We start from the raw sequence: 24165 nt of genomic DNA on the forward strand, positions 1-24165 counted from the left end.
CTTCGACAAAACTTGCAATTGTGCAAATACATATAGGGATCTGTTTATCAAATAATTTGTGAAACTGCTAAAAAAAATACTTTTGATTGGTATATTGACTTAGAGATCGAATCTATTGGTAGTTGGGGATGACTAGAAAATGAGTTTCTTAATTAATTCTTTTGCACTTGTCAAACGATAAGTATGACTAAGCTTGCTAACACAAAGTAAAAGAAAAGACGAGAAAACTGTTGGTTATAACAATTGATAAATACCCCTTAGTGTTGACTGCAAGGGTTGTCTATCTTAAATGATATGTGTATTCAAGTCGTATATTTTGAGTTATACATTTTCAAAGGTATCTAATCTCTCACGTTCAAAGAAATTTAGACTCTAATAATTAAAGCCTCATTTTTAGTTATCAACAAAGAGAAGTTAACAGGAAAAGAAAAAGTGATGTCAATGAAAATGTGATGACAATTAATGTTGCTTTTGTAAAGATCTTAAGAATAAACAAAAAGATAAGAAAATTGACCATAAAAGAAAAGGAGTCAAAACAGTACCCTTCTTAGATAAAGATATGTTAGACTTTAGATTTAAGATGCAAATGATTAAAAAAATGAGGGGTAAATGAGCTAAATTACTTTAAGTACTATTACATCATTGACTATCTTAGAAAAAAATGTTTCATTCTCATAGAACCCATAATAAAGTTTTACAGGGAGACATAATCGAGCTCTATTTTGGCTAGGTAAAAACCTCAAGTAATATTTTAACCATTGATCAGTTTGATTCTCTAATGCCTTTCATAATAAAATTACAATGTATTCAATTTTTTTCCTTAGAATTTGTTTAAGTTGAAATCTCCTTGGATTGCTTTGATGGTCTTATATAAAAAAATGTCCACAATTAAAAATACAGATGATCATGTGAAAAATATGTACATGATGTTATTCTACGAAAAAAAAAACCTAAAATGTTCTTCATCTATGCTTAAACCTTTTATTGGCTCAATACTTTGAGTATTTATATTTAATAGACTATATATCTATTTTAAATAAACCAAAAAATGAGAAAATCTGAAAAATTACTCTTTAATAATTTTAGAATGACGAGCATTTTCAAAAATAAGGCACATGAACTTGAAAAAGATAAAATGCAAAGTGAGTAAAAGGTTTGTTAAAAAATGCAAAGTCTTATTCCTTTTGTATGAAGCGTCAAGTGTGGTTGAGGATTAATTGAGACAATAATCCAAGTCAAGAAACATGATTGTACATATTGCTCAATCTCTTGCAAATCGTGGATAGAAAAAATGGAAAGATGAAGTTATGTGGCCAACTTACTGTACGTCATATGCAAATACATTAAAATTACCAAAATTTAAAGTGATGTTAAAAAATAGAAGGTTTCAAACATAAAATACACATGGTACTTGTGTAAAACCTAAAATGCATGATACAATAGCTCCTTATCAAAAAGCCCAAATTGCATTAAACATAAGCTCTTTATCATAAGAACCAAAACTACATGATATACCAACTCCTTATTGTAAGATCCTAAATTGCATTATATACTCGCTTCTTATTTCAAAACAATTTAACCATACTTCCTAAGCATAATTAAAACTCACATAATTACTTTGGAGATGTCTATATCTAGATAGTTAAATTTTCAATTTCTTCTCTTTCAAGTGCAACTATGTAATCTCTAGTTATTGTATCTTCCATTTTCTTTTATTTTTCAACCAATATCCAAGAGTCTTTAGGTTCTATTATGTTGTTTTAACTTCTACTAAAATTATGCTTTCAAAAACTAATATACAATAACATTAATATATTAAGTGTTTGTCATTTCATCAGAATTAATGCATATATTCTATCTCACTATTACATTTTTATCTGGACTTTGATTATGAATTGACTAGAATACTAAGGGTTGTGCCCTACTCCACTTTATAAGAGCTCGAAATCTCTAACATAAATAAAATTTGGTGTCAGTATTGTCATTAGCATATCTTAAAAATGTTCTATCTACATGTTTGAGAGCATATAAGCTTCATTTGGCGATTCAATGAAGGTATCCTAGTGAATTTTTTAACTTAAGAATAGGGTTAGTAAAGAGATCCTAGCAGGGAGCTTAATTAACTTCTCCATAGTTAATACTATATTCACTCTCTCTAACTATCTATAGAAACTTTTCAATCTCCTTTTCTACCTTTGATGATCTTCTATTCTAGGTAACTCTTTTTTTAATTTCTCATTTCATTGACTTTCTTTATTAATATAACACACTTCACTACTAGTCATACCTCTTTAGGTTACAATATTTTTACTAGATACATCTTTAGAGCAGTTACTGTAATATTTTGATTAAGTCCAAGGTACATCCTTTGTGCCAAACTCTAGCTTTAGTTGTACAACTAATTTTTCTAGTTTCATCTTAAGAAGATTTTTAAGATTAACGATATAAAAATGTTTATTAATCCCTCTAGTACTTTTCCTTGGCTTATAGGTACTACTATCTTGATGGCGGAGAAAATAAGGTCGATTCATGGTACATCCTAAGCCACATTAATACCTTTTTTCTTTCTTGCCATTTATCCACCCCCTCATTGATGAAGCTCTTTAATCTTTGGGTACATTCTCTAATTGAGTGTCCTTATGCTCTACGATACTATATGTAATAAAAAATTATTTTTTAAGATTCCATAAGGCACAATGATTGGAGTTAAAATCGGTTTCACTAGTCCTAATAAAACCTTATAAAATTTCTTCATTGGAAAAAAAAAAAAAATCTTTGTAAAAAGTCTAACTTTTGGGTATTAAATTGTTTAAATTAATATGATAATATATAGTCAAGAGTCGTGAAGCTTTACCTAAATGTATTAATATTTTTTCTTTTTTTGAAAAAAAAAAAATTATCTATCATCTAACTTACATGAGGAGGGGGGCCCTCTAGGCTTCAATTATTCTAGAACATTATTCAAAGTCGCCGGAAGGCTGAAATAATTGATTTATATAACATCACATGCATATTTATTTAATTTATTTTTCGTTTTGTAGATTTAAGAATTTTATAAATGTCTGCTATGGCTGATTGGCTCCTTATAATAATATCAAATGAATCTGGTCGTATTGTGGAAATTTCATACTAAAATTCAATTAAAACCCCATGGATGTTCCATAAACCAAGCTTTCTTAATTTTTTTAAAAAAGGGGACCAAACATTTTTTTTTTTTGTTGTTATAGATATATTTACACGTATGTATGTATATGCTTCCAAAAGTCAAATAATGGATTAATGAAGAAATTACGTCTTTACTAAAATTCCAATTTGCAAATTCTCTCTTAATTTGCGCACGTGTTTTCATGCACGTGAATGATGAGTGTTCCCGACTTCCGGTTGGTACAACATTTTTATATAAACACTTGAAATTTTTATTTATACACTTGTTAATTTACGTCCAATTCGTTAATTTTGAGTGTGAATCAGATAACCAAGCAGTCTGATTTGATAAATGCATTAATTAAGTGTAAAACTTGAGCAGTTAATAAAACTAATATAAATCAATAATTAAAAACCAATTCATTTAATTAAAGTAGATTTGATGATTTAATCTTTTATAATAAGTTTGAATACTTAAAACTATATTTTAATTTTTAATATTAATAATATACTTAGAATAATATATTTTTTTAATTTTATTATTTAATATATTTTAAATAAATAACTTTATAAATAAATTTTTTTTTGCTTACTTTAATTATAAAATGTGTATAAATTTATATTTTTATTAGTAAAATAAATATAATAATTAACATGCCGGTTCTGTACCTATTACTAATATTAATCAAACTATAAAATAGTTGTCTGTTAATGTCACTATCTTCTGATAATATCACTAAATAGTTTGAAAATCAAATTCAAACGTAATGAAATTCCCTTTTACCAATTAGATATTTAATTATAATATTCATGGGATTAATTACCCAATTTCAAGTCATGCGAATGTCTGAAAATACTCAAAATCATTGATTAATTAACGTATTTAATTATAATCAGCTTTCCAATTATTATTTCTTTAGTTACTTGAATCATGAATTAATTATTCTTATCTGAATATTGTTACAACTTGGAAATGGTCTTACCTTATATTATATTATTACAATAATATAATATTAAAAAGAAGGAGGCCAAAGAATTCAGAGTCAGACGGTCAGTTTGACCGGCATTGCGGGCTTCCTACAAGTTTCTAAAACGCGCCTAGAAGACGACTGCATGTGAAAATTCCTCCCTTCCATTCATTTATATATAAACCTCATCCCCAACCTCCTCGGAAGCCAAATTCATATTCAACAAAATCCATTCTTTCTTCATACCCATCATCTCTTCTTTCATTCTGCAATTACCCACCATTTCTTTCCTTCAAATTCTGTTATAATATATATATATATATAGAAAAAGAGAGAGAGAGGATGAGAAGGGAGCAGGACAATTGGGGGAGAGGAGCTTACTCGGAGAACAACTCCGACACGGAGAGTATAACGAGCGATAGAACTGGTTTCAGTGGACCATTGGGTGCACCTATGAGCAGTAAACGTGGTTCGAAGAAGAGCGCCAGGTTCAACATCCCTCAGGAGATGACTATGATGAATAAAACTAACTCAACCAGCAGCAGCATCGGTGGTGATGACTCCTACGTTGAGATCACTCTCGACATTCGCGATGACTCAGTAGCAGTCCACAGCGTGCAGGCTGGCGCCGGACATGAAGATCCCGAGCTGGCACTGTTGGCCAAGAAGACTCTGGAGAATAGCAAGTCGTCGTCGTTGTTCCGAAACACATCGGCTCATATCAAGCAGGTGTCCCAGGAGCTGAAACGGGTCATTTCTCGGAGGTCATCTGCAGCTCGACGTTTCGACAGGACGAAATCCGCCGCAGCTTATGCCTTGAAAGGTCTCAAGTTCATCACTTCGAAAACGGGTTCCGGTGGAAACGCCGCGTGGCCTCCTGTTGAGAAACGTTTCGATGAACTCACTGCATCTACCAACGGCTTGCTTCCTGCTTCTTTGTTTGGGGAGTGTATAGGTACATACCTACCACCTCTATTTACTTTCTCTTCCATCTTTTCGTTTATAGTATACAATTACATCAGTTAGGTAGCTTGAAAGATCAACTAACGCATGCTGCTCCATTTGGGATTTTGACTTTTTAACGTTTTAATAATTGTTTATTTATTTATAGTTCTTTTTGAAAAATGACAGGGATGAACAGAGAGTCGAAAGAATTTGCAGGAGAGCTGTTTCATGCACTTGCCAGGAGGAATCGCGTAAGTGGGGATTCAATTAACAAGGCGCAGCTTAAACTTTTCTGGGATCAAATTTCTGATGAAAGCTTTGATTCCAGGCTCCAAACGTTCTTTGACATGTAAGTTCTCTAACGCATTCTTTATAGTTTGTTACTCTTTGACAATTGATTTTTCGAACTAGCAAGTTAATGTATTGGATCGTTGTAGGGTGGACAAAGACGCAGATGGAAGAATCAGCGAAGAAGAAGTCAGAGAGGTGAGAACTTCAACTCTCTCACATATCAATTCAACTATATCACACTGTCCCCACTAATTCATCCATTATATTATTGCTCCGAATATATATATATATTATGATGTAAAGTGACACTAGAATTAGCTCTTATATTCATTATATTTTGCGCTGTTGCAGATCATTAGTCTAAGTGCTTCTGCAAACAAGCTCTCTAATATTCAAAAACAAGCAGATGAATATGCAGCATTGATCATGGAGGAATTAGACCCAGATAATGCCGGGTACATCATGGTACGTAGTTAATTACACAAAGCTAGTAATGATTTAATTTTAACCAAAGAGACTGAGGGAGTGTACAATGAATATTGATGAACAGATTGAGAACCTGGAAATGTTGTTGTTGCAAGCTCCAAACCAATCAGTGAGAATAGGAGATAGCAAGCTTATGAGTCAGCTATTGAGTCAAAAGCTGAAGCCTACGCAGGAAAACAACCCATTGAAAAGATGGTATCAGGAGTTTAAGTACTTTTTGATGGATAACTGGCAAAGAATTTGGATTATGATGTTATGGCTTGGGATTGTGGGAGGTTTATTCGCTTATAAGTTTGTACAGTACCGTCGCAAAGCTGTTTTTGATGTGATGAGTTACTGTGTGTGCATCGCAAAAGGAGGTGCAGAGACTCTCAAGTTCAACATGGCTTTGATTTTACTTCCAGTGTGCCGGAACACCATCACTTGGCTCAGAAACAAGACTAAATTAGGAGTTGCAGTGCCCTTTGATGACAATCTCAACTTTCACAAGGTATATATATACACACACACACACACTATCTTTTCAAACTATTATATATAGCTAGTCATTTGGGTCTAAAAGTTTACCTGGTATACAAATGAAATTTCAGGTGATTGCTGTTGGGATTGGTATTGGGATTATCCTACACGGAGGCGCTCATTTAACCTGTGATTTCCCACTGCTGCTTCGTGCAACTGAAGAAGAATACGAGCCCATGAAGCCATTCTTCGGAGAGACCAAACCACCAAACTACTGGTGGTTCCTGAAAGGAGTTGAAGGAGTTACAGGGATCGTGATGGTTGTTCTCATGGCGATTGCTTTCACATTAGCCACTCCTTGGTTCAGACGCAACAAGCTTAACGTTCCAAGGTTTCTCAAGAAGCTCACTGGCTTCAATGCCTTCTGGTACTCACACCATCTTTTCGTCATCGTCTATGTTCTCCTCGTCATCCATGGAATTTTCTTGTTCCTCACCAAGAAATGGTATCAGAAAACGGTGAGTTACCCTTTTCTTAAATTTTTTCCTTTAATCTTACCCATTAATTGTTATTATTACTTGTTTCAGAATTTCATGTGAGTAAATTTTTTGATGCAGACATGGATGTATCTTGTGGTGCCGGTTGTTCTTTATGCATGTGAAAGATTGATCAGAGCTTTTAGGTCAAGTATCAAGCCTGTTAAGATTCTCAAGGTTGCTGTTTATCCTGGAAACGTCCTTGCATTGCACATGTCAAGACCTCAAGGCTTCAAATACAAGAGTGGCCAGTACATGTTCGTCAACTGCTCTGCAGTTTCTCCCTTCGAGTGGTATGTATATACATATTTTATAAAAATATTAGTTTATATATAAATTTATTTAAAGATATATTAAATTGTTAATTCCCAAATTATTGAAAACTTAACTTCCCTTCACCTAGAAAAATTTCTACATTTTTTAGCATATACTCTATATACATAGATTAGCGCCTAATTGCACGTCAATAATTCAACTTATGACTTGATGGACAGGCACCCATTTTCCATTACTTCAGCACCAGGTGATGATTACCTGAGCGTTCACATCCGAACACTTGGTGATTGGACAAGGCAACTCAAAACAGTTTTCTCCGAGGTAATTTATCAAGTTACCAATTGATTTTTCTTGATTGAATCAATTAGTATATATGGATCGTAAAAAAAATTAAATAGATCGAAAATAATTTAAATCAATTAGTTCGTGAACTAATTGGATGTTTATGTCGGTTGATTAGGTTTGCCAACCTCCGGCTGCGGGTAAAAGTGGATTACTAAGAGCAGATAACATGCAAGGAGGAAACGTTCCTAATCTCCCAAGAATATTAATAGATGGACCGTATGGAGCTCCAGCACAGGACTACAAGAAATATGAAGTGGTGCTTCTGGTTGGACTTGGAATTGGTGCAACCCCCATGATAAGTATCCTCAAAGACATAATCAATAACATGAAAACGGCAGAAGATGAACTAGAAAACGGCAGCCAGAACAACAAAAGTAGCAATAACTCTTTCGGTACAAGGAAGGCTTACTTCTATTGGGTAACCAGAGAGCAAGGATCATTCGAATGGTTCAAAGGGATCATGAATGAAGTTGCAGAAATGGATGAGAAAAGAGTAATTGAACTCCATAACTACTGCACTAGCGTTTACGAAGAAGGCGATGCCAGGTCTGCCCTCATTACAATGTTGCAGTCTCTCCACCATGCTAAGAATGGGGTCGATGTTGTTTCCGGCACTCGTGTTAAGTCACACTTCGCTAAACCTAATTGGCGGCAGGTCTACAAGAAAATCGCTCTTCACCACGAAGGCGCTCGTGTTGGTAAATATTTATATCTTTTCTTTTCATCCTGGTTTAAATTAGTTTCTTACGCATGAATGATCTGGTTTTTAACTAAATTATGGGATAATTTGATTGTGCAGGAGTATTCTACTGTGGTGCACCAGCATTAACGAAGGAGTTAAAGCAATTAGCTTCCGACTTCTCTCGTAAGACTTCGACCAAGTTTGATTTCCACAAAGAGAATTTTTAAGCCATGAGAGAAAATTATACAGCTTAGCTAAAGCAATCAAGAATATAGATTAAGGATATCAAATTCATCCCCCTGATAATAATGTATACATAGAATTAATGTTATATTTCCGCAGCGAAACAGACCCTTGTTTTGTTTTTTTGTTATATTCATTGTACAACTTCAATTCAACAATTTTTTCCTTCACCTTTCAAACTTTCAAGTATGATCAGTATTCTAATTTTGCGGCTGTATGGTATTATTAGTCAGCATATACTTGTATTATTTTTAATTCTGCAATATATATGTATATAAATAGTAGAGCAAGAATGTGGGAATATATTAAAAATTAGACAAGTAATATACATACATTGTATCTGAAAATGAAACCAGTTACGTAGCATATTCTTTGGCATCTAGCCTTTAACTGATTCGACCCAGAAAAAGAAAACTTTGATATGATACATTTGTCCCCTCTTCAATTTACTTATTCATATTAATCAACCAATGACTTAATTATTTTCCGATTAAAAAAAAAAACCAACGAATTAACTGAAAGATGCAAGGATTATGCTATATATATATATATATATATATATGAACGTAGTCAATATTAAAACCAATTAATTAGAAGGTTTTAAACAGAGGATTATGGGTTATTACTTGGGATAAGCAAAAGGATGGTTTAAGAGAGATGGTTTATATCTAATTTTTTACTAAACGTGTTGCGGAAGTACAAGAAAATTAAACATTATTACTTTATTTCAAATTTTTATCATACCTTAGGAAAGTAGAAGAAAGTGCATCTTTTAAAAATTCTTTCCTTAGCTAATTGTGGAGTTCATTGTTTATAATTTATACAATGTAAATATGTGCATAAAGCCCATATCATGTATTGGTGGTGTATCCATGTGTCTAAAGCTTTTAAATTTTTTTAGCTAACCTTTTTAATTAAACCAGGTTTTTGAATAGCACTAATTTGGGTTCATTTTCGTTTGCACTAGATTGAATGTTAAGATATTCAATCTTCAATCAAGATCATTATTTAATTTGAATGTTAAGTGATTAAGTTTTCAATCCGGATCGTTACTCAGTTTTGGTAATTTTTTTGCTGGCACCAACAATTCAGATCATGACTCAGTTTGAGTCATTTTCGTTCACACCAAACTACTGAATGTTGGGCGACGATTCAGTCTTCAATCCAGATCGTTACTCAATTTGGGTAATTTTTGCTCGCACCAAACTGAATGTCGAGCGATTCAGCCTTCGAGTCCGGATAATTGACTTAGTTCGAGTCTCCAGTCCAGTTTTGGATTAACTTATTCAGGGACATAGGTTGATAGAAAAGATCAACTGTATTTTAACTGTTCATGAAGAGATTTACTAACAAAATGCTTTGGAAAAAGAAAGTTATTTAAATATTTTAGCAGTGAATGTGTTATTAGTGTCACTCATAGTTCACAAAAATTATGACTTGAAAACATTTGATAGTGAGTCTAAAACGATCACACACACACAGCAAGTTTACTTAACATGATGTCTAAGGGGAAAAAATAGTCCTTTCACATGAAATTGTTATTTGTAAAAGTAAAATAAAGATTAAAAGTATGATTATTTTAACAAATAGTATGATTAAATAATTATTCAAAAATACATCACAAATAAAATCTCAAAAAAATAAGATACATCTATCACATTTAGATGGCATGCCTTCATGATTAAAAGATTATACCCTCCTCTTTCTCATTTCATAGTGAACACAACAGATATTATACATTTTTAAACTTCAACATACAAATATATAGAATAATCACAAGAACACGACATTATAATGTTATTTTCATTCAAAATTTTATTTTGTTTATGTTGTATTCTCATTGTATTCCATCTAATTGGAACTTCCAAAAAAAAAAAAAGTCAATCTAAGGGGAAAAAATAAAAAATAATACCCATATGACATTGATGAAGATGATCAATGAAGTTAAGATGCATCGAAGAGCATGAACAGGACCAGTTAACCGGAAAAAACATAAAGTTAAAAAGAATCGAGTGCCATGGAAATCAAAACTGACTTCCGCATCATAGATGTTTGATTTAAGTACACTGACATACATATGCTATGTGCTCAGATATCAGTATTATACTGTCTCCTTTTGTAACAAATTTGAGGTAGGAGTAGTGTGCATACTTAAACTTGATACAGATACCACTTAAATTTCTAATAAATTTGGCGTAGATGAAAACCAAACTCTAAAGTTTATTAGAATTTGGTCTAAACAAGATTGATATCAGTTTGCTAATGTAATGGATCTGAACTCGCGCCATTGCCTACAAATATAGCTTTTAGTTTAAATATATTGTTCATTGAGTTTTCTTTATGCCCTTGCTTCCTTTACCATGATTCGGGCTTTGAGATGAATCAGTAACATGATCAGATTTGTCATTATGATCAGCAGGAGAAGATTCATCTAATTTCAAATCAGTTGAGTACTTTTTGATCTTCAATGAAATAAGAATGCTTGATACAATCCCAAGTAGTGGGAAAATGTAAGACCAAACCTGAAATTTCTGAGAACCAGATGCTGAGGCAACAGCTGCACCAGCAAGGCTGCCAATGGATGTGTTCTGTAAGATCATTGGAAGGCAGCCAATAACTGTTGGGAAAAGAAAATCCACCACAAACTCGATTTTTGTAGCAGCAAGAGCATAGTTTATGACATAGGAGGGCATGGGTGAGAAGCGCGCAAGAAGGACAAATCTCCAACCATCACGTTCCACTCCTCTCGAAAGCAGATGGAAGTACTTATTTCTTCGAACCCATTCCATTGCTGAACTTGAACTCCCAATGACTAGCCTGAAAAGATCGAACAAGCTAGTTTTAGAAGCAATTCAGAGAACCAAAAAAGAGAAATGGGTATGGAGTGTCATTGCAGTAGGCACCGACAATAGACATGTTTAATTCCTATATTCTTAAGCTGCATCAAAGCTTCCCATAGGGTGGAATTCATTAGCAAAAAGTTACAAAGAAAGGAAATGAAAATGAGAATTATACATATAAAAACTTGTTATTCTTAGTGCTTTAAGAAACAAACTGGTTTTGGAAGCCTTACCCTTTTTAACCAAAATGTTCCTTTTTAAGAAACATTAATCACAAAATCCTACCAAAAGTTTCTTTTTACGACCTTAACCAATTACATTTGCAAATATTACTTTCTTATCTGGACTCCTTAACTCTTAAAAATGGGAATTATACATAGAAAAACTGATACTAAAAATTATCTATATGAATCAACTAAGGGGACTAAGGGAACCTCAGAGGTTTTTTAATGTTTCCTATTAAATCAACTTCTCATCGTACAGCAGGTTTAACTTTAAAATGATTATCAATTTCAAATTTCATCAAGCAGGCCTATTGTATTCTTGACCAGGTCCTACTGTTTGCACGTGTAGCTGACCTTTGTAGCCCTATTCATCTATACAGATTCCTAACCTATATATACATTTTTGAATAATCAACTTAAGAATTGCAAAACGATAAAGTTGTGTTCCATAATATATATAACAGAAGAAGCAAAACAACGACGGGAAGAAGAAAGGAATTAGAAGGACCTGCCGAGCCAGAAGGAGAGGGAAGCACCAAGGAGCTTGGCGGAGAAGACACAGAGAACAGCTGGAAAGAAACCAAAGAGAATCGACGCAGCAGCCTCGAGGAAGACGGCGTACGGGAGGCAGAGAGCGAGAGTGATGGTGTGCAAACCGATATAAGCAGGAATAGCCCAAACCCCTAATCGATCCGACCATTCACCCATAATTTCCATAGCTGCGTCTTTGTCCCATCCGTAATGCTTACTGACTTGCTTCGCAATGAACGCTATCCCTACCACCACCGCTATTTTCCACCATTTCCCCATTTTCTACGTCAAATCTCTGCATCCGATTTCTGATTCTCGTTTCCTCGGCGTCGGCCAATTTGACGAGAGATTTGGTAATCGAGCATTGAGAGATCAAAGAAGGCCACTTTACAGGCCCAAAAACAATGGGTAATGGATCATGGGCCTCTTCTACATCAAATCGCCACCAACCCCCTGTCATCCAAATAGGGTATTTGGAAGACCCTGCAAAAACAAACATGGCAAGAGAAAAACCAGACCCCATGGGATACAGGAAACCGCAAAAGATCCAAGCTTTTGATATGGTGTCACTCATGGGCCAATATTTTTGTAAGATTGTTACTGGGTTTTAGTTTAATCGCATAGTTTCAATATATATATATATATATATATATCAATATTCCATTATACGTTTTAGTTCATGTATTACCTCTCTCTGGGTAATTATCATATCGACTAAATTAAAAGCAAATCATTGTTTTCCAGATAAATGGGAATGTGCATTTTCAATACTTAAATGTTCTATATATAGCATTATAAGGTAATCATATACTATATATCTATTAATTCAATTATTTGAATGCAATTTTATTTTTTACGTTCCTACTCTACACAGGAATTCATGTTTACTTCTTTTTTTAATTTTATTGTGGGATGCTGTTTTAACTGATATCATTAACGATAATAAAAATCTCCTCTACACTTGGATATATACAATCAGAAATTAATACAATTAACAATCCAGAACTCCATTCCAGGTAGGGTAATGAATACCAATAAGCAATTTTTTCAACCGCATCCGGTATAAAACTTCCCAATTACATGTATCTGAGGTCAGGTCTGCAGTAGAGTTCATCACACACCCACATACACTCTTCCTCTCTTATACATGCTAAACAGATTTACTCATCCTTTAGAGGATCCTTTTGCTTTCAATTTTCATTATTTCTAATTCTTCTTATTTTGCATTATATTACTTTCTTTTAATTTAAATTTAATGATTATTAGTTCTTATTTATTTAATGTTTATTTATTAATTTTATTTCTTATTTTCTTTTTATATTTTTTGACCTATTTTTATTTCTTTTAATTAATTTGCTTAATTTCTAACTCCTAATTAACTCTATTTTTTATTTGTATATTAACCTCATTTCTTTATTTCTTCTTATCATACAATTCTTTTCTTTCTTCACAATTCCAAAAATTATTTTGTTTCTTAATCAATTTTTTCATTTTATTATTTTCTAATTCACTTAATATTAAACCCAAAATTTATTAGCATTTGTTAATTTCCTTTTCTCTCTTTCAGTTATTCACTTTCTTATATATAACATTTTCAAGCCATATATACGTTATTTCTACATTCTTCAATATATATTTAAATCAATTATTTCAATATAGGTAATTGTTGTACTCTTCTATGTTAAAACCATGTGATTTTGTTTTTCGTGCATTATACTATCTTTTTACGTTTTATTTTTAACATATAAATTTATGTAGTATTATACATATGGATATACACATTATCTGCATATTTACATACATATAGTTATTCTAAATATGCTTATAAATAAAAAAATACGTATATTTATATAGTTTATGTAACAGTTTAAAACTTAAAAAAAAATAAATTATAAATTAAATGCGGAAGTAAAATAATAGCGTTAGGGTTTACATTTCTTATACAATAATTTAGAATATCCAATAGTAATATGAGAATTATCCTTCTAAAAGAATAACGAATAATCAAAGAAATAAATGAAAAGTAAACAACTGAATATCCTATTCGTAATCCTCTTGTGGATCGACATCTAAATTTTAGTTCTATTAATCTGAAATGGTTAATGAAAGAGTGAGTTACACTACCCAAATAAGAATATCACACTATTCACCGATACAGAAATGAAAATTGGTAAAAATCATGAAAACAACTAATGAAACTCTTAATTTAAGTAAATTCATTTATTATAAGTAAAATCATTTATTGTACACTTACCATAACGAAATTTCTAAAACTGACCTATAGAGGTAATAGCACAAACAATATCATAATCTCATACTCAATTAACTAGAACAACAACTTTCCCTTTTTATCTGCTTATTGGTATTCATGGGGGTCCATAGGGATATCCCCACTACGCGTGAACTCTTATTTAACATTTTCAAATAATCGGCCGTTCTCATACCCCGTCCAGTATGAGCACTAAAAATATCATCCCTCAATACCCCGTCCGGTATGAGGGTAAAATAGGTCGTTCCCATACCCCGTCCGGTATGAGCATCAAAATACCAATCTTCGATACCCCGTTTGATTTGAGACAATGTTCACGGTAGGGTTTTCTATGTACTCGGTCCGTCCACCATCTCTCAGGATATCCAGTGAGACTACTATTTAATCATTCACTCAATCAAACAATTTTCCGTTTATATTTAATTTTCAGTTTCATAATTTAACTATAAATCACACAGAACAAACAATACATGCATCAAAGAAACACCATTGAATCATCATACTAACTCCAGTATAATATTATGCATTTGAAACAGTAAAATCAATCAAACAGGATCAATAGTGAATAATAACTAGTTCCGGCTCCATTAGTAACCTGTGATTAATTATCGAGATTTTCTAAATTGTAGAAAATACTACATTATTTATAATTAAATTTCAATTTCATAATAAGGAATAGCGTGAGGGATTCTTACTCGAATCAACGTCCGAAATGCTAAACTTTCAGCTGCGCTTACTGGTGGTCCCTGGGTTCCCTAAATTTTTCTTCGAAGATTAAAACACGCTCCAAATACCTAGAAATATCCCAAAAAACCTAAAATCGGTATTAGAAATCCTTTTCGACCAATTTCAGAATTCAACACGGCAGCGCCACTATACTCCCGCGGGTGGCGGTTTGCCTCGAGTTGGCAGTTTTCGGCTAGTTTTGTACTCATCCTGCGAGAAAATACATTAAGAGGCCTTGGTTGGTCAAAAAAAAGTCAAAAAACAAAAGCTTACCAGCGGTTGGGTTTTTCGGTGCGGCGGCTCCGGTGGCTCACCTTTGCGGTTACGCATTTTTCTTTGGTCAACCTGTGAAAAACAAAATAGTGAATACAATGGTGGAAAAATTGTATGAAACGGGAATCGGGAAGGGCCTCATCGGATGCAGTTTTTTATTTTTCCCGCGGCGACACCACCGGGCTTTACCCGCGATTTCCACCTCGTCCGCCAATCTTTTTACTCTAATTTGGCCATGGAGGTGTTCAAAATTAAATTTTGAGTGACTGGGAGAATTTTTTACCTTTTCTGGCGGTCGGAGGTAGCTCCAGTGTGGCTGCGGGCGGCGGTCAGCTCCTTTCTCGGCGACTGGTTCTTCTTCTCTAGCAGAGGGGCTGGCAGATAGGCTTAGGGTTTGGTGTGAAGTGAAGTATTTATGTCCATCTCTTTTTTAATTTGGCTCGTCCACCGCATTTGATCTGTACCGTCCGATCACGTTAAAATAAGAAATAAATCTGAATCGTTCATCGTGATTTAATTTCAACTATACGATCGCATTTTAAGAAGAAAGAAATCTGGACCGTTCATCGCGTTTAATCGCGACCATCCGATCATGCTTGAAGAGGGAACAGATCTGGACCTTTCACACACACGGGAACAAATTTGGACCGTCCAATCGTGAGCACGCGGATTGCAAGCGTAGCCTCCTATGTGGTACTGCATCAGTGTACCTTGCCACGCGACACACTCCGGTTCGTCGAGACTGCTGACTGGACAGTCATACGTGACACATTTTTCCTAAATTATGTTTTGACTCCCAGTTTCAAATTTTTCTGTCAAAAACACCTCCATAACCCAAATTTTCACCCCTTTTTCCCAAAATTGTTTTCAATTTCATCCTCCACCTATTTTTCTTAATTTTTACATTAAATAAAAATTTATAAATTTAAAAATTATGTTTTATATATTAATTTTAAATATTTTAAAATTAATTCCGGGTATTACAACTCTCCCCCCTTAAAAGAAATTTGATCCCTTAAATTTGTCTCTCTCACTAAATCAAACAGTTAGGGATACTAGGCTCTGAAGTTTGATTCTAGCTCCCATGTGGCCTCTCTCTGTGTGTGATTCTACCATAAGATCTTAACAAATAGAATTTTTCGATTACGGAGTACTCTATTTTTTCGGTCCACAATACTGACCAGTACCTTCTCGTATGATAGATCTTCTTGGAGTGAAAGAGGCTCGTGAGTCAAGACATGAGAGGAGTTCGGGTTGTACTTACGTAACATGGACACATGGAATACATTATGGACCCTGAAAAGTTCTGGAGGCCGTGTCAGTCTGTAGGCAACGGTGTCAATTCTGTCTAAGATTTCAAATGACCCAATAAACTAAAGATTTAGTTTTTCCCTTTTGCCAAACCTACTAATTCCCTTGAACGGAGTGACCTTAAAGAACACTCAATCACTTTTCTCGAATTCTAAATCTCTCCTCTGGGTATCCGCATAACTCTTCTGTTTGCTCTGAGCCGTCTGGATGTTATTCCTGATTTTAACTATTTTAGCTGTAGTCTCCTCCACAAGATCTGTACCAAACAATCTTCTATCACCCACCTCTTTCAAACAGATCGGCGATCTGCATGGGCGGCCATACAATGCCTCGTATGGAGCCATGCCGATACTTGCTTGGTAGCTGTTATTGTAGGTGAACTCTATTAGGGATAAATGACCATCCCAATGGCCCCCGAAGTCAAGAACACAAACTCAGAGGATATCCTCTAGTGTGCGAATTGTCCTTTCTGATCGTCCATCGGTCTGAAGATGGAATGCAGTACTAAGGGACAGTTTCGTTCCCATGGCCTGCTGAAAACTACACTAGAACCGAGAAGTGAACCTTGGGTCCCTGTCGAACACTACTGTCACTGGCACTCTATGTAATCTGACTATCTCTTGGATATACATTCTTGTTACCTTGTTCAAGGGGTCGGTCATTCTGATGGCTAAGAAGTGGGAAGACTTGGTGAGTTGATCAACAATTACTCAAATGACATCATATCCCGAGTGTGCCCTAGGAAATCCCGTCACGAAATCAATTGTGATATGTTTCCATTTCTACTCTTGAATTGGTAATGGTTGAAGTAGCCTACCTGGGCGTTGATGCTCTGTCTTAACTTGCTGACATACCAAATACTTTGAAATAAGATCGACCACATCTCTTTTCATCTCATTCTACCAAAGTCGGGGTTGCATACTTTGATACATCTTAGTGCTTTCGGGATGCATGCCAAAATTTGAGTTATGGTTCTCTGTCATGATGTTCCTTTTTAGCTCACTGTCACATGGAACACACACACCCTATCCTGAAATCTAAGCAACCCATCAGTAGAGACTTGAAATTCTGAATTAACTCCTTGTTCTGCATCTTTCTTAAGGGCTGCTATGGTGAAATTGGCGAATTGAGCTTCCTTTATTCTCTTGATCAACTCAAGTTGAATAGTTAAGTGGGCCAAACATGTGACTCTCTTCAGGTCCTGAAGTTGTACTTGTTGTGTAGCCCTTATTGCCCTGTATTCTGAAACCATTAGGTGAGCTAATATACTTACATTTTTTCTACTGAGTGCGTCGGTTACCACATTGTCCTTACTCGGGTGATATAAAATGTAGCAATCGTAGTCTTTGAGGAGTTCTATTTATCTTCTCTTACGCATGTTGAGATCCTTTTAAGTGAATATATGTTTCAAACTATTATGGTCGGTATAGATCTGAAATGTCTCCCCATACAAGTAATTACGCCAGGTCTTCAAGGCGTGGATAATCGCGGCAAGTTCCAAGTCATGAGTGGGATAATTTTTCTCATAACTCTTCAACTGCTTGGACCCGCAGGCTATGACCTTTCCATGCTGCATCAGAACACAATCCAACCCTAGGTAGGAGGCATCACTATAAACTGTATATCCACTTATCTTACTCAACAAGGCTAACACAGGTGCAGTAGTCAACTACTTCTTTAGTTCTGAAAAACTTCTTTCACAGTTCTCGTTCCACTTGAACTTGATATTATTGTTTGTGAGCCGAGTCAAAGGAGCAGTTAGACTAGAAAATTATTCTACAAACCTACGGTAATAACCTGTCATTCCTAGAAAGCTACGAATATCCTTGATCGAGGTTAATTTTTCCCAGCCAAGCACTACCTCAACTTTTTCGGAGTTCACTGACACTCCATCCCTTGATATGATGTACCCTAGAAAGGTAGTCTGCTCGAGTCAGAACTCACACTTGCTCAGCTTTGCATACAACTTCTTTTCTCTGAGAACTTGCAAAACCTGAATCAGATGATGAGCGTGCTCCTCTCTATTTTTTGAATAAACCAAAATATCATCGATAAATACAATGACGAACTGATCCAGGAATTGTCTGAAAATTATGTTCATCAAATCCATGAAGATGGCTGGTGCATTGGTTAGTTTAAATGGCATGACTAAGAATTCATAGTGTCTGTACCTAGTCCGAAAAGTTAGTTTGGGAATGTCTTCTGCCTTGATCTTTACCTGATAGTAGCCTGAACTTGAAAGAAAATAAATTATAAATTGAATACAGAAGTGAAATAATAGCATTATGATTTACATTCCTTACACAATAATTCAGAATACCCAATAGGGTTACGAGAATGATCATTCTAAAATAACAATGAATAATTAAAAAAATAAATAGAAAGTAAACAACTGAACATTATATTTGCAACCCTCTTGTGGATCGGGATTTGGATGTTGGTCATCTTGATCTGAAATGGTTAATGAAAGAGTGAGCTACACTAGCCCAGTAAAAATGTCATACTATTCACCGATACAGAAATGAAGATTGGTAAAAATTATGAAAACAACTAATGAAGCTCTTAATTTAAGTAAATTTATTTATCATAAGTAAAATCATTTATTGTACACTTACCATAACAAATTTTTCAAAACTGACCTATAGCGGTAATAGCACAAATAATATCATAATCTCATACTCAATTAACTATAACAACAACTTTTCCTTATTATCTGCCTACTGGTATCCATGGGAGTCCATAAGAATGTCTTTACTACGCGTGAACTCTTATTTAACATTTTTAAGTAACCGGTTATTCCCATACCCCATCCGATATGAGCACTAAAAATATCATCCCTCAATACCCCGTCCGGTATGAGGGTAAAACGGGTCATCCCCATACCATGTCCGGTATGAGCGCCAAAATACCAATCCTCGATATTTCGTCTGGTATGAGGTAATGTTCACGGTAGGGTTCCTTATGTATCCGATCCGTCTACTATCTCTCATGATATCCAGTGAGGCTACCATTCAATCATTCACTTAATCAAACAATTCTCCGTTTATATTTAATTTTCAGTTTCACAATTTAATTGTAAATCACGCAGAACAAGAATGCATGCATCAAGGAAACACCACTGAATCATCATACCAACTCTAGTATAATATTATACATTCGAAATAGTAAAATCAATCAAACAGTGAATAATAACAAGTTCTGGCTCTATTAGTAACCTGTGATTAATTATTGAAATTTTTTAAATTGTATAAAATACCACATTATTTATAATTAAACTTCAATTTTATAATAAGGGATAACGTGAGGGATTCTTACTCTAATCAATGAACGAAACGCTAAGCTTTCAGCTGCGCCTACTGGTGGTCCCAAGGTTCCCTGAATTTTTCTTTAGAGATTAAAACACGCTCCAAGTACCTAGAAATACCCCCCAAAAAATCCAAAATCAGTGTTAGAAAACCTTTCCAGCCAATTTTGTGATTTCAGCAGGGTGCCGCCGCTGTACTTCGGCATCGGCACCGCCGCCCGCAGAGGAAGTTTGCCTCAGGCTAGCCATTTTTATCTAGTTTCGGTCAATTTTGGCCAATTTTGTACTCATCTATATGAGAAAACACGTTAAGGGGCATCGATTGGTCGAAAAAAATCAAAAAACATAAGCTTACCAGCGGCGAGGTTTTTCGGTGCGGCCACTCCGTCGGTTCACCTTCACGGTTGGGCATTTTTCTTCAGTTAACCTGTGAAAAATAAAATAGTGAATAAAATGGTAGAAAATTGCACGAAACGGGAATCAAGAAGGGCCTCATCGGAGGCAGATTTATATTTTTCCTACGACGACGCCGTTGGGCTTTACTCGCAATTTTCGACTCATCTGTCGGTCCTTTTGCTCTAATTTGGGCATGAAGATGTTCAAAATCAAAGTTCGAGCGACTGGGAGAATTTTTTACCTTTTTTGGCAGTCGGATGTGGCTCTAGCTCGGCGACAGGAGGCAGTCAGCTCCCTTCCCAGCGACTGGTTCTTCTTCTCCAGCGGGGGTGGCTAGTGGCTAGGCTTAGGATTTGGTGTGAAGTGAGGTATTTATATCTATCTCATTTTAATCTAGGCTGTCGATCGCGTTTGATCTAGACCGTCTGATCGCGTTTAAAGAGGGAACGAATCTGAACTGTTCATCACTTTTAATCGTGACCATCCAATCGCGCCTGAGGAGGGAACGGATCTGGACCGTTCACACATGCGAGAACAAATCCGGACCGTTCGATTGCAAGCACGCAAATTGCCAACGTGGCTTCCTGCTGGCACCGCGTCAGCGTGCCTTACCACGCGGCGCGCTCCAGTTTGTCAAGTCTGCTAACTGGACAGTCCTAAGTGGTACATTTTTCGTAAATTACGTTTTGATTCCCAGTTTGCAAATTTTTCTTTCAAAAACACCCTCATAACCCAAATTTTCACCCATTTTTCCCAAAATTGTTTTCAATTTCATCCTCCACCTATTTTTCTTAATTTTCACATCAAATAAAAATTCATAAATTTAAAAATTATGTTTTATACATTAATTTTAAATATTTTAAAATCAATTCCGGATATTACAGTTTACGCATGTTTTACCTATATACACTCATATAGGTTAGGGATCACACACATATATATACTTACTTTCTTATTTTCCTCTACATTTGCACACACCCACATGTACACTCGCCCACTGTTTAAAACACACACAGCTCCCATCATATGCATACCCATTTTCTCAATGTCTTTTGTACCCATGCACACCCATATGCATACACACACAACTGAGGCACACACACAAAAACTCGTGGCACACACACATCCCCCCGTACACACTCGCATGCACACACACTCAATTACTGTGAAACACACACATTGTTTCGAGCACTTCACACATAGCCACTTTCTTATTTTCTTCTACATACACCTACACCCATTCGCACACACTTGCAACACAAACACATCCTTTGTAAACACCAACACATACTCTTTTATTTTTTTTCTTCATGCACATTCCATTGCGTACGCGCACGCACACATACACACACACACAATTTTATGCATTTTTTCTATACACGCACATACTGATATATAGATGCTTACACTCACTCACTGTTCTTTTAGTTTTATTTTGAAAAAGCATTCATAAATTTATTCACAAAGAAAAAGAATCCATGTTATACTAATTAAGTAAAATTAGAAGTAAACGAAAATGAAAGCCGGTTAATATCCCTATCTGTACCTGCATGGATACTACTTTAAAAAAATACAATAGTTAGGTCTTTACGGTTTGTTAATGATGCAGTGAAAAATGAGGCAGGACGTTTTGACTTCTAAAACTTCACACAAAGTAACATCATAAAGCTTAACCACTTAATTTACTCTCCCTACTTGAAACTACTCTCAACATTATGCAATGCAAATTCAAGGTAACTAAGAACAATAAAAAAATTAAAAAATATGTCACGGCTTACCTAATAAATCAATTATGAATTATTTGGTTTAACAAGGCTTTTGAAGCTTTTCCACTTGAAGATGCTTGAAGAACACTAAAAAAAATTAGTAAAGTTAATTTTTAAAGAAGCAAAAGCTTGTAAATATTATTGATCTTGAAGGTTGTGTTTACAACCTAAATATTAAAGCCATTATATACACTTTACTCTTTGAATTTGACTCATAGTAGGATTACATATTCCTGCTTTAATTCTAAGATTTAATTTATCTAGGACTTATACTTAAAATAATAGAACAATTAAATCCTTATCTAGAAGTATAATTAAATTAATAAAATATTACTAACTTAATTGAAGTAGATTTCTTCTCTTCTTGAACGAATATCCACTTCTTTTTTATGTTTTTTTTTTTTTTTTTTTTTTCTTTAACATTGATTATAATTCCAAGAGGTTGCAGCATTGGAATTGAAACAAAGAAGGGAAGGAAAAGTCTATATTGGACTGAAGGCAATTGACAGGCTGTCCGCAAGCAACTGCCACGCAGGCTTTTTGGTCACGCGCTTTTGGGCTTGCACAAAAGCCTCCATGCGCGCGCGGTTGAGGTACACACACAGCTAGCTTTGCTCGCACATGTGCGTTCTTGTACATGTGGCAAGTTGAGGCATGTGCATGCACGTGCACGCTCTTGCTGCCTACCCTTACTCCTTTATATGCCCTGAGTGCTCCTTTAGGTAGGCAAAAATCCCACCCACGTGCGGAAACTTCTTCTTGTGCATGCGTGGGCCAATCCATACCATGGTATGGGCTTCTTCTTGGGGCAGAATTCTAAGGCTGAGCCTTTCCTTGCCCGTGAGGCCCAATAACTTCTTCATCTCAGGTCATCCTTCTTAGTCCCGGATTCACTTCCTTTCTGGTCTTGGATTTGACGAGATCCTGCATGGATAATCTCTGTTCGGGAGCACTTCCTAATGTGTACTGGAAGTACACTATTGCATGATCGCTTTTACCCCTCTGTTGTCGTATCTTTGTGGATGCTTGAATTCTAGAAATATCACAAGGATTTTTCTCATTTGTTATCATATCAATTACTCGATAGAATAGCTCCAAAAGAATTAATTTCAATATCCTTACCTAAAAATAGAAGAGAAGGTCAACGTTCCTTCGATCTCCGGTTATAATTTTAAACCTCCTCACTCTCGCGTCTTAAGGTTCCTCAACTAAAAATATAAATAATTTAATAAATCTTAGAGCGGAAGAGAAGAGAAGTGACGGAGAAAATTGGAGAAAAACACTTACCAAAGTCCATTTTCCTTCTCTGGCACAGCGACGTGGCCTTACACAACTCTCTCTCTCTCTCACTCACTCAGTCACTCACTCACTCACTAACTCTAATTCTGGCAATCTCTCCCTCTCCCTCTCGCGCTTTTTTTTATTCTCTGGCAATAAATGAGGTCGACAAGGTTGAGGGTCAGTTTTTATACCCATCCCTGGATTTCTCAATCATCAGATCAAGTCCCACGTGGCCTCCTGAGGATTATTTTATTAAGGGTAATTTGGTCATTTCTCTCATCACACGAATCCCCACAATTAGATCCCCTTTCACCCGCTCAATGCTTGCAACGGTAACAATTGTAGGATGATAATTATAATATCACCCTCAACTCTTAGACTCACATTTACTTTTATTTAATATATTACATTTTCTTATTTCCATATTAGTTTCTCTATTAATCATTAATATATAGGTTACACCGCATTTTACTTTTATCATTTTGTTTAACTCAGATTTTACTATTATGTTAATTATGCTCCTGTATTTGGAATGCTCTTTCCGAATTTTAGTGTATACACATATTATATCGTTACTTAGAGTAAGTAGAATTTATTTATATTTTATTTCAGATTGTCATAAAGACACTACATTTAATTGATTTCTACCGTTATGTTTACTTCTAGTATTTTAAATTTTCTAGAATTTAATTATACACCTAGTAAACTAATTGTCATTTTATGTTGCTTCTAAAATTTCTTTAAGGAATTACTTTAATTATCTTTTCTATGATTGGCCTAACAATTTGAACACCCTTGAATTACTTGGATAATTTAATTTAGCTAGACCTAAACTTCTCTTTTATTTAGCTAACTACCCTTTTTCATAT

At 34.9% G+C, this 24165-nt stretch overlaps 2 protein-coding genes and 1 long non-coding RNA gene across 3 annotated transcripts; 1 reads left to right on the plus strand and 2 right to left on the minus strand.

Moving 5' to 3' along the window:
- Positions 1-4305: 4305 nt before the first annotated feature.
- Positions 4306-8545, plus strand: LOC110816387 (respiratory burst oxidase homolog protein D). Its single transcript, XM_022044550.2, has 10 exons — positions 4306-5067; positions 5244-5406; positions 5495-5543; positions 5700-5813; positions 5899-6324; positions 6425-6811; positions 6911-7122; positions 7324-7426; positions 7566-8148; positions 8250-8545. The coding sequence occupies exons 1-10, from the start codon at positions 4455-4457 to the stop codon at positions 8357-8359; spliced, it is 2760 nt and encodes a 919-aa protein (XP_021900242.1). The 5' UTR covers positions 4306-4454; the 3' UTR covers positions 8360-8545.
- Positions 8546-10388: 1843 nt separating this feature from the next.
- LOC110816411 (SNARE associated Golgi protein family) lies at positions 10389-12314 on the minus strand. Its single transcript, XM_022044586.2, has 2 exons — positions 11948-12314; positions 10389-11192 (listed from the first exon to the last, which is right to left on the minus strand). The coding sequence occupies exons 1-2, from the start codon at positions 12247-12249 to the stop codon at positions 10700-10702; spliced, it is 795 nt and encodes a 264-aa protein (XP_021900278.1). The 5' UTR covers positions 12250-12314; the 3' UTR covers positions 10389-10699.
- A 9835-nt stretch (positions 12315-22149) lies between these two features.
- Positions 22150-23631, minus strand: LOC110816401 (uncharacterized). The gene is made up of 3 exons (XR_002540030.2): positions 23303-23631; positions 23138-23223; positions 22150-23048 (listed from the first exon to the last, which is right to left on the minus strand). It is a non-coding gene; the product is annotated as an uncharacterized LOC110816401 (long non-coding RNA).
- Positions 23632-24165: the final 534 nt, after the last annotated feature.

Source organism: Carica papaya, chromosome 2, assembly GCF_054855325.1.
Source record: "Carica papaya isolate Zhongbai chromosome 2, ASM5485532v1, whole genome shotgun sequence".
NCBI classification, from domain to species: domain Eukaryota; kingdom Viridiplantae; phylum Streptophyta; class Magnoliopsida; order Brassicales; family Caricaceae; genus Carica; species Carica papaya.

Excerpts from the sequence above, each read along its gene's own strand:
- LOC110816387 (XM_022044550.2), top strand. The coding sequence starts at position 4,455 with ATGAGAAGGGAGCAGGACAATTGGGGGAGAGGAGCTTACTCGGAGAAC. Across the intron at positions 5,814-5,898 it reads ATAATGCCGGGTACATCATG|ATTGAGAACCTGGAAATGTT; the intron begins GTACGTAGTTAA and ends ATTGATGAACAG. Across the intron at positions 6,325-6,424 it reads ACAATCTCAACTTTCACAAG|GTGATTGCTGTTGGGATTGG; the intron begins GTATATATATAC and ends ATGAAATTTCAG.
- LOC110816411 (XM_022044586.2), bottom strand. The coding sequence starts at position 12,249 with ATGGGGAAATGGTGGAAAATAGCGGTGGTGGTAGGGATAGCGTTCATT. Across the intron at positions 11,193-11,947 it reads CTCTCCTTCTGGCTCGGCAG|GCTAGTCATTGGGAGTTCAA; the intron begins GTCCTTCTAATT and ends CGATCTTTTCAG.